This window comes from Meleagris gallopavo, chromosome 10, assembly GCF_000146605.3.
Source record: "Meleagris gallopavo isolate NT-WF06-2002-E0010 breed Aviagen turkey brand Nicholas breeding stock chromosome 10, Turkey_5.1, whole genome shotgun sequence".
NCBI classification, from domain to species: Eukaryota; Metazoa; Chordata; class Aves; order Galliformes; family Phasianidae; genus Meleagris; species Meleagris gallopavo.
In genome coordinates, this window is record NC_015020.2 from 11,838,858 (window position 1) to 11,849,627 (window position 10,770).

Below are 10,770 nucleotides of genomic sequence, written 5' to 3' on the forward strand. Positions count from 1 at the left end.
CGGCTAACGGCCGCCAGGGGGCGGAGCCTGACGAAGTCCCGCCCTCCTTCCACCAGCGCCGCCGCTGATAGGCCAGTGCGGGGCGGACGTGTGACGCGCGCGGCGCGCCCGCCAGATTGAAGCGGGCGCGCGGAGCGGTGGTTGGTGCCGCGATGGAGGCGCTCACCTTTCCCCGCTACAGCCCGGATGATATCGTCGCTTATCTCCGCAGCCACGTCTTGGTGGGAGCCGAAGCCCGCAACCTTACCAAGGCCGACCTGTTCGCCACCCTCAAGGTGTGTGAGGGCCTCCAACGTTCTGCGGGGCTGCGCCGCGCGCCCCGTGACCAGAAAGCACTGTGTTAGGGCACTGCCGTATTCATTAGTAGAGCTGCTAATTCCTTTAGCTGTATTTTAATGCTAATTTGTGCCCTTTGCTCCCTCAGCCTGAAGTTTTGCACATGATTTTCATAAGAATTCTGCAGAAGGTGTATGGGATCCGTCTGGAGCATTTCTACATGGTATGTATGCATTGGCAGGGGTAAGGAGATGTGAAAAGAGAAAAGAACTGTGCTTTCCCAGTGAAATCATGTCAAATCTCCCTTTTATCACCTCACTAGAAAATGACAAGCGGTATACTCTTATATATACTCTATGTATGTTGTAATAAATGTTTATATATGTTGTAAAAAACCATATGGGCTTCCTGGGAATCTGGCTTTGACCATGGCTGGATGAGGGTCTCTTAGAAGGACCTTTCACTGGGTTAGAGGGGAAGCAAATGTTGCTTTTAATGTTAATCACTTCTACTCTGTTAACTGAGAGGAAAGCAGGGTGAAGGGCAGTTGGTGGTCTAGGCTAACTGATATCTTGCTGATTAACACTTCATTTATCTGCTGTTTCTGCTAGACAGGAATGGATTCCTGAAAGTCACACAGAGGGTGGTGAGGCACTGGAACAGGTTGCCCAAGGAGGCTGTGGATGCCCCATCCCTGGAGGCATTCAAGGCCAGGCTGGATGTGGCTCTGGGCAGCCTGGGCTGCTGGTTGCTGACCCTGCACATAGCAGGGGGTTGAAACTAGAACATCATTGTGGTTCTTTTCAACCCAGGCCGTTCTATGATTCATTCTACGAAAGTGAGAGTTAATACTATTGCCTCATGCTGTTTTTAGATAAATTAAAATGGAAGATACGTGCTTGTGGCAGCTTAGTTCTTCAGAAAATAACATCAGCTGGGATATTGTATTGTGGGGTTTAAAGTATCAGGAAAAGTGACAGGGTACTGCTGCCTTTTCCTTATGAGTTCTTCACTGAAATTCACTTTTTTTAAAATTTTTAAGTGCTTAAAGAAAAAGACTGTTGTCTTGCTGTTAGGCATACAATGCAGAGACTGCCCTGTTCCCATTTTAAACAAAAAATGGATTTAAATAGAATTTGAGTGCTTGTAACGTTGTTGCTTTAGTTACTGTTAGCTTTTTCTGTCTTGGCCAGCCAAAAATGATACTGAAAATAATCTGCTAACTTGATAGCATCCTTCTGCCTCTTGATTTGTGTCTTCCATCTATGGCGGACAGTCCTCATCTAATTTTAATGATCTTGCACTGTGGGAACAAACTTGTGTTTTCTCCTGTAAATGCACTCTAGTTATGTATTGGCTCTCTTTACTTTTCAGATGCCGGTCAACGTTGATATAGTGTACCCACAGATATTTGAAGGCTTTCTACCTGTTTGTAATCTCTATATTCATATGTAAGTACAAGATAGCACTCGTAAATGGAATGTTTATAGGGAATTACTAGAAGCAGTGGGGCTCTGTGCCTCTGGTGGTTGGTTCCACTACTTGTTGTCTCTGAGCAAAACAGTCTTCAGGTGAACAGGAGACAGCAGCGTGGTAATAGAGTTTAATTCCAAGCAGGCAAAATGAATGTGTTAGGAGGCTAAATATAGTTGAGTCGTGCAGAGGATAATTTTATTTAAAAAAAAAAACAAAGTAAAACAACAAAAAACTCCAATACTTCTAATAAGTTGAAGTTCACTATCGCACTTAGCAGAAGAATCCTAGGTATTTGTCTCAATTCTGTTTAGATGTATCTGTTGAAGTGATGTGAGCATTACTCTTGTAGCTTCGTTTTTGTTTTAGTGGCAGAATTGACTCCCTCAGTTAAGTGAAGGAATCTCTTAAGCTGCTCTGCAGGTGAGTGTATAGAAATCCTAAGAAGTGCTGTAAGAATACAGGTTTTTAATGCTGATCTGCACAGTAGTCTTACTGTATTATTCTCCCGAGGCTTATTGTTGCTGTGTGTCTGCTGTGCATGTGCTCTGCAACAAGAGGACATTATCTGGTTTTAGTGTATGTATATAGTGCAAAAACTGAGTAATAATCACTGAAGATAATGTTTTGTTTCTTTGCAGGGAGCGCTTCCTTCCAGTGTGCCGGGTTAATGATTTTCAAATTTCTGATGTTATAAATCCAAGTAAGCAAATGCACTGTAAGCCTTGTGTTTCCTGGGCTGGTGGCCACTGCTTGTTATCTAGACTCTTTTGTGAGACCCAGCCAGTGGGCACCTGTTATGGAGATCTGTCCCTGCCCACCAGCTGCTCATCTGACCTTACAGGTGGTCTTTAGACAAGATGATTCTAATGAGTGGCTCTCCATCTTACTGCTTTAGTAGGCTAACCCAGCGGGGCTGTATTTTATTGATCTTTCTGTTAGGTGCCATTTTTTTAATTTGTTAAATTGCATAGGATTGCTGAGACCTTGTAAGCTCATAGTTGCTTTTCTTTCAGCCTGTGAAGTCTTTACAAGGTGAGCAGGGGAAGAGCTAATACATATTCTCTTGCAATTTCTATCTCTCCTCCAAATTATGCTTTGCCCAGTTTTCTCTAAGCAATTACAATGTGTGCAGAGACAGAAGTAGTGATGGTTTCTAACTTCCATTTCAGAGGCAAAGAGGACAGCTCGCTTCTTGAGTGGCATTCTCAACTTTGTGCATTTCAGAGAATGCCGACGTGAGGCCTACTTGGAGCTGCAGCTGAGCTATGTAAGCTGTTTTTCCACATGCTTACTGAAGTAACTTAATGTCAACCTACAGTTGGGAACATAAAGGTTGTGTTTTTTCAACAGCATCCTAAAGTAATTTGAGAATCTTAAATATAGCAAGTAATACAAGCAGGTACCCGTTTGCTAAAAATTCTTGTACAGGTACATTACACATCAAACAAACACAACTAATGTAAATGGTTCCATGTAGAACTTTGTAATGCCCTTAGGGAAACATGTCAGTTCAGAAGAATGAGTGGCTGGACTCACTGACACTGTAAAGGTTTCTGCTTGGTAGCATGGCTGAGTTACTACTTAAGTTGTCAGCTGAGGTTTTTTTTTTTTTTTCTCCAGTAACTTATTTGGTAGTTCAGCCTTGTAAGTGAAGATTTGACACCTCCAATTGTTTGGAGAAAATATAGATGTAGTGATCGTTGGGTTGAAGCTAGAACTGCAGGTGGTTTCTTTCTGAATATCTCAGTAGTTCAGAGATTGTGCGCGTCATGTGAAATGATGGGCAGGGGCCTCATAGGACTCAAGAGAAACTACTCTTCTAAAACAAAAATTTCTGAATGTTTAACTTGCAGAAATCTGCTATGGAGAAACACCAACAACTGGAGACAGCAAATCAGGAGTTAGAAATGAAGCTGGAGAAGCTAAAGTGAGTACGAGGACTGAAGGTCCCAGGATCTTTCCATCTGATGCAGATGAAGTTCCTTTTAGTCTATAAGAGATGTGACTGTGTTCAGTAATATGATTTTTTTTTTTTTTTGTGAGACTAGAATGCTATAGGTGGCAGAACTTAAGTGTGTGGATGCAATAGATCAAGACACTGATTAATCTTTGTTAATGGGAGTGGAATTTGTAGCCTGTTTTTCTTTTATTGTTCTTTCATCTGACTAGCTTCTCCTCCATTTTGAACCCTCACCACATGCATCCACATGTGTATTATAGAGGAGAAAATATATATATTATTATATATAATAAGGAGAAAAATATTTATACGCCCAATTCTGCTCCTTTAGGAGTCTTTAATTTGAGCAGGCTTGACTTCTCCTTTGGCACTTGTCTAACTTTGCTGCTGGTTGGCCTCCTTGGGAAATAAACCAGAAAGTACAGAGATGTCTTTGTGTTGCACTTAGTTACAGAGGTAGTTCTGATGGCACTAAGCTAGAAAGGTTGCTGTCAGGAAATATCAGTGTGGCTTTGGGACTGTGTAGTTGCTTTGAGAAGATACTCTGGTTTGTGTACTGGGGGAACTAAAGAGGAACTTGATGTTATAGTTTGTTTTTAGTGATCTGTCTTTATTGCTTATATAGCTCTAGGAAGTTAAAGATGAACTTAATGGATGGATGAAGCTGCATTCCTCAGTTATTTGACAGATTTGCCCCGTTCTCTGTTTCAGGCAGTTTAGTTGTACTGCCTACGCCTTTGCACCATTAAGTTTTGTTTTGCTTGTAGGTTATAGGCTAAAAAGACGCCTAGTTCCCAAGATTGCTTTCAAAGCCAAAAGCTTCTTTGCTGATAACTGCTCTCAGTATGTGCAAGGCAGGAGGTTCTCTAGCTAGCTACAGTTCTATCTCAATACGAACTGTTCCTCTGGCACATAATAATACACAGGTTTCATACTTCCAAGCAAAATTGGTGGAAGTGTTCTTTCATGCACATTTGTATTTAATGTTATCATCAAATATATGGTCCTATTTTAACCTGTACCACTTATTTCTGAACTAGCTCTTTAGATGATGTTTTGCCTACAAAGCTTTATAAGCCCGGGGAAATAAGCTGTATTAATTTGAGACTGTTTTGACCTGATCCATGATGTTGCTGGCTGTAAAGCCTTCGGAGAAAGAGGTTGTTTCATCTGCTGTACTCTCACCTGATTATGATGATGCTGAAACTGTCCAATGTCTTTTGTTTTTTGCTTAGCACTGTTCCAGTTGAACAGCAAGCAGAGTTCAAGCAACTGTCAGATGACATTCAAGAACTGGAGCAACTTCTAAGCCATGACTATCGTCGGAAAACAGTATGATCTCTTTGTATATTTCTCTGAACTGGTGCCAAGGCTTCTGATCAGCACTATTTCTGTTGATTTTTATTTTGTTCCTTGTCTCATACAGAGAATAAAGAAGAGTGTTCAGGTTTAAATCATAAATGGTTATTGCAACGCTAAGTCCTGTCTAATCTCTAGCATTACCTGTAAGGAATGTAAAACATGCATGAAATCAGATTTAGAGAACACAGAAATGTATGTGGCTCTTTCTTTTTGAAATACATTATTGCCGTGACTTGGAAGATCCACATATTGTTGTTCTCTCTAAGTTTTTGTTTTCTCTTCCTCCTGAATTTTAAGAATGAGAACTGGAGATGAGCCGTGGCAGGTGACAGGAGGCTTTAGAAAGGTCACCCAGTGGAATGGCTAACAAAGGAGCAGAGTTGATCACAGAATGGGATAACTGCCCAGCAGTGGCAGCTTGCCCTTAAGATCTCATAGGTATCCTCTTCAGCTGTGTTGGGGAGAGAGAGAGAAAAAGAATGTGGTTAGGCTTTTTTTTTTTGGATGTTACTGTAAGTCAGGTTTCTGCCATGAATACTGTTGACTGTGGGCTTGACTTCTACAGTTGGAGGGCCTTCTGTTAGTGCAATTAGACTACAATTTTGTATTCTAGTCTTGGTGCACCGAAGAAACAATCAGTGAGATCTCATAGACGTGTCTAATAGAAGGACAAAGGAGGTAGTAGCTGTAGAGATGTTTATTTCAATTTTATTTCAGTTTGTTTTTTCTTTTCCCTTAGGCAGCATTGCAAGAAGTGATTTCACAAAAGAAGTCAGATATTACAGAGAGGACCCGAAAACTGGTGAGTATGGCTCTGTGTAGGCTGTAGCTTGTTAATTCAATTAATAGATAATCTTTGTAAGGTTAGATTATTCTTGGAGCTAGTTGATGTTCATGTGATTACTAGTTGTGTTTTTCTTTATCGTTTAAGAACTGCTTCACTTTCATTCCATGGGAAGCGTGTTGCTCTTTTATGTGAGCATCACAGCTGACTTTGAAACCCTGCAGTGACTGCCTGAGTTGCCCTAGGTGAGGGGCTCTGAAGGAGAGAGCTGCTTACCATGTGTAGTAGCTGGCAGGTGTTCTGTGAAGCACTGGGTTAAATACTGCTCTTACAACTCAGTGCTGTACCACTGAGTGTGCTCAGGGAGCAAAGTGGACTGTTAATCATTTTGAGAATGTTGATGTTCACAGGAATTTTTTTTTTTTAAAGGACTTCCTAAGAAGGAGTGACTTAAAGAAAAGAATTTGTCTGGTCGTGAGATCATGCAAACTATTCTTCACAATTCCTCTTCACAATTGGCAACTTAAATGACCAAAAGTTCTTTTGTCCTTGTAACTAGAATGAACTTAAAGTGATAATGGCTACTTTGAAAGAAGAACAAGAGCAGCTGAAATCAAAAATTGTGGAGAGTCCAGAGGAATTGAAGAATTATAAGGAACTAATGAAGGAGACTGTTAAGAAACTCAAGAAATCCAAGGTGAGATCTTTTTCCCTTCCTCCACGTGAGGAGATATTAAACTTAAAAGTGCATCTTACTGAACTTCCATTGTCTTAAACTAGTTTTTGAGTAACTTATACTTAAAGATTATCTATTTCCACACTCCCCTGTGCCACTTCCACTAGACCAGGTTTTCCAAATGCTAACAAGAAAGAAATGGGCGTAAGTCAATGTACATGATACAGTGTTGACATAACTGCTGAACTCTGCTATTACTACTCCTTCTTTTTTAAAGCAAGAGGTTATTGAGAAATACGAAGGTTATCGAGACCTGGTTGAAGTTCTGCCATCGTGCCAATTGGAGGTGCAGTTATATCAGAAGAAGATGGAAAGACAGGCAGCAAATGTGGAACGACTGGCCACTGTATTATCAGAGGTTTGTATTACCCAAGTTAAACTTGGTTAGGGAGAACTTTTAATGTCAGTCCGAGTTGAGTCATTAATAAACATCTGCTCTCTTCTCCTATCTGACCACAAAAAAAAGAATTTGGATCACTTTAAAACCTCATTATGGAAACATCAGTAAAACATAGCTGCTCTTTGCTGGTGTCACTAATGTCCTTTTGGCCACTTTTATTAGTCACAAGCTTTGTTGCCATAGATACCTGACCTAAAATTGCTATCTGGGGTTGATAGCAGGAAATGATGGAAGAGGAATGGAAGTGAGATGTTTTCTTCTGCATATAGAGCTGAAATTAGAGCAAATAAACTGTTATTCAAGATTATTTCATCTCTTGAGCTTTTAGTTTATTGATATTACTAAACTAAACTTCTGCTGGTGAGGTGCTGGTCACAAAGTACCTTGCTAGTTACTACTACACTGTGAGAATGCAGTTGTTAGGAGCATTTAGGAAAAAAAACAGCATAGTCTTTTAAGTTATTTGTATGACATGTTAAAAAAAATCATAGCCTAAGAGCTACAGCAGAACTCACAGTAGCTTCTAAATATGATACAAATAGTAACTTGTTACGTTCTGATGTATTTCTAATTAGATAAACTGGGATATAGTAAGGAGAGCTGGTCAGCTATCTGATCTTTAAAAAGCAGGAAGACTGTTCTAATCTTAGGGAACTTCTAACATGGTTTATCATTCTGATTATTTCCCCCACTTTGGTTTGTTACAATGCTTTTTACATACTGTAGGTCAGGAATCTGGAAGACCAGCTTGAGAGCGCTCAAATCGAGCTGAAGAAAGGGAAGACGGATGAAATGTCCCTGAAGAGACTGGTCACTGCAAAACATGAGAGGCTGTCTACAGCTGAAATAAGGATAAAAAAGAAGCGTGAAGATGTTGAGCAATATAAGCACACTGTATTTGAGTAAGGATGAGTTGATGTTTCTGCTTGATGCTGCTTTATGTCTTCGTTATGTGCTACCAACGTTCACGCCTGGTATAAACATGTAGCTTAGCACTAAGAGGAAAATGAGTGATGTGGGATAGTTTGGTATGAAGACCAGTAGTGCTGCAGGCAGGGAGTTGGGGTCTCAAATCAATAATTGCAATGTGACTTGACAGCAATTCTTTTATTGGATCGCTAATTTAATTTATAATGCTTATTCTTGATTCTTTTATCTTCTTAAAGAGAATGTCACATTGGGATAATTTTCTAACTTATCAGACTTCAACAAAGCCCCATTTGCCTTTCATGAATTTTTCATAATTTCCCTTGCCACTTTTGCTCATTATCAAAGATGTTCAAGACCCATGGGGAAATAGGGCTCGTATCTCAGAGGAGCATTATCCTGACATGATGCTTCTAAAACAAAAGTGTCATTTGATCAAAGCCTCTTAGCCCATCTCTCTTTCTACTGTATGCTGAAGGCAAGTTGCAGAGCAGTGTTTACAGCACAGCAGTCACTTCTGCAGTAGCAAAGTGTGGCGTTGTAAGGTCATGGCTTCCCTGATGTTCACTGTGCTGAGCTGTGGTAAGGAAAGCTCGTTATATAACACTTTTGTACACTAATAGGAAAAGGGATGTGGAAAATTATTGGCTGAGGTAGCTTAAATAAGGTGGAAGAAAGACTCCACTCTCACTGATGTGGGGGGAAAAAAAAAAGCTAAGTCACCGTGGTGCAGAAAGGCAGCAAGATTCCTAGGCCTCTGCTCTTCATGTAGGGCAGTGTATCAGCTAAAGGGAGATTGGATGAAAAAGTAGCTTTTAATTAAAGAATGAAAATAATAGCCTAATGCTCCTCTGTACTAAATGTTGCTGCTAATTTATCTGTTTCTAATGTTAGATATTTCCCTTGAGTATTTAAATTAGATGCTTTGATAAGAAAGAGAGAAAGGGAGGTTGCCTTGATTTGAAAACAAGTTTTCACCAGTGGGTAAGAAAATGTGTCCTCACTGTTCCCTTGAGGTAGAAAGATATAAATATGCTTTTCACTAAGTTTGAATGATTTCAGCTCAATCTTCAGAGAAAGCAGCTGCTACAGTTCCATCTGTAATTATTGTGCAAATAGTATAAAGTGTTAAGTGTTTTCTGCAGATCTCCTGTTCCCACAGTAACACTGCTGATTACATGGCAGCTTACAGCTGGAGCTAGACTAAATTCACCTGCAAGCTTGGAAGGATTTGGAAATAATGTTCACAGGTGGATGGAATATGGGGCTCTGAAGCTGAGGAGAATGTGACTTTCAGTTGTGCTGAAACACCAAATGCAACTGTGTTGCTTTCAGACTCCTACATTGGGTCCTAGGCCTGTGCTGGCCTTCAGCCCAGGCTCTCTACTCACATCTGTACTACAAAGGCTCAAAGATGCGGTGTCCAGCTGTCAGCAGGCTTCAGCTGAGTCAGTTCTATTGGAGTAATTGCAGTTTTGAATGACAGCAACTGAGGGGCTTCAATGGATTCCTGTAACTTAATTTTGAATTCTGTTTTTGTATCTGTACTATTCTAGATGGAGGATTAGACAAGTATCCACGTTTCCTAATTGTACTTTCAGAGCAAGTAAACTCTTTGCAGTATTGTCTCCAGAAACTGCACTTCTCGTGCTAATCAAACACAAGTTTGGCTTGGGGGGGTTAAGCTTAATCTGGAATTGGTTGAGTAGTTCAGTACTAATTTTTTTTCTCTCTCCTTTAGGTATTTTAACAGAGTTCAGGAGAAGAGGGGTGCTGTATATGATAAAGTGACAGCGATTCAGAAGGAAATCCAGCAGACGAGGTTCAAAATCCAGCAACTGAATGAGAATGCTGAAAAAGAGGAAACGAAAGCTAAAGTGAGTTGTGTAGGGTTTATTTATTTGTTTATCTTCTAAAGGAAATTGTTTGGTAGTCTGGAAATTGATATTCAGCTTGGTCTGTGCAGATAAAAATAATTCTTGTCAGCCTTAAAAACAAGTAAACTGAGCAGGTGTTGGTTTGAGTGGATAGTGAGACAGAGCACTTGCTTATGGTTCTGCTGTGATGCTAGGATTTGTTTGCAATGTGTTTGCATGCTATATGTGGTGTGTGGAAGAAATGGGCTTTGCAAACCTGGGAAATGATTCTGGAATGATGTGATGGCCCAGTACTTTAAGAGATGAAACTGAACTTGTCTTTCCGTGTATATCTGTACCAGATACTTGGTGATGTCCATTTCTGTATCACAAACCTTCCAGCTCTAAGCAGTTGGGCCATTGGGACCTATTCCTTGAGGCCTTACCTTCATGCTGTAGTGACAAGCAATGCTGTAACCTCTTGACAGTCTTCCTTAAATAAAGGAACATTTGCCATGTCGCAAACCCATTCTTCCTGCAGTTTCAGGAGGAGGATTGTCCAGGTCAGTTCTAGAAAGGCAGAAATCCTGGTGGGTTAGGAGTAAGGGACTGCAGTCAGCCTGTAGCATCATCTTCTATTTGTTTGGTGCTGAAGTGCTGTCTGTGCTGGAAGGACAGCTGTAGTAGTCACAGGGGCAGAGGTCACAGAATGGCCAGGATTGGAAGGAACCTCAAGAATCATGAATCTCCAACCCCCCTGCCACATGCAGGGCCACCAACCTCCCCATTTAATACCAGCCCAGGCTGCCCAGGGCCCCATCCAACCTGGCCTTGAACACCTCCAGGGATGGATGGGGCATCCACAGCCTCTCTGGGCAGCTGTTCCAGCACCTCACCACTCTCTCTGTAAAGAATTTCCCCCTGACATCCAACCTAAATCTTCCTCCCTCAACTTAAAACCATTTCCCCTTGTCCTGCAGTTATCTCCCCTTT

At 41.0% G+C, this 10,770-nt stretch overlaps 1 protein-coding gene across 1 annotated transcript; it reads left to right on the forward strand.

Annotated features, from left to right (window-relative positions):
• Positions 1 to 104: 104 nt before the first annotated feature.
• Positions 105 to 9,852, forward strand: NUF2 (NUF2 component of NDC80 kinetochore complex). The gene is made up of 12 exons (XM_010715744.3): positions 105 to 275; positions 425 to 499; positions 1,651 to 1,727; positions 2,391 to 2,452; positions 2,922 to 3,019; positions 3,606 to 3,679; positions 4,948 to 5,044; positions 5,814 to 5,876; positions 6,418 to 6,555; positions 6,812 to 6,952; positions 7,721 to 7,896; positions 9,663 to 9,852. The coding sequence occupies exons 1-12, from the start codon at positions 153 to 155 to the stop codon at positions 9,835 to 9,837; spliced, it is 1,299 nt and encodes a 432-aa protein (XP_010714046.1). The 5' UTR covers positions 105 to 152; the 3' UTR covers positions 9,838 to 9,852.
• The last annotated feature ends 918 nt before the right edge of the window (positions 9,853 to 10,770 follow it).

Coding starts and splice junctions, on each gene's coding strand:
- NUF2 (XM_010715744.3), top strand. CDS start 153: ATGGAGGCGCTCACCTTTCCCCGCTACAGCCCGGATGATATCGTCGCT. Junction 6,556..6,811: donor AGAAACTCAAGAAATCCAAG/GTGAGATCTTTT, acceptor TCTTTTTTAAAG/CAAGAGGTTATTGAGAAATA. Junction 7,897..9,662: donor TATAAGCACACTGTATTTGA/GTAAGGATGAGT, acceptor TCTCTCCTTTAG/GTATTTTAACAGAGTTCAGG.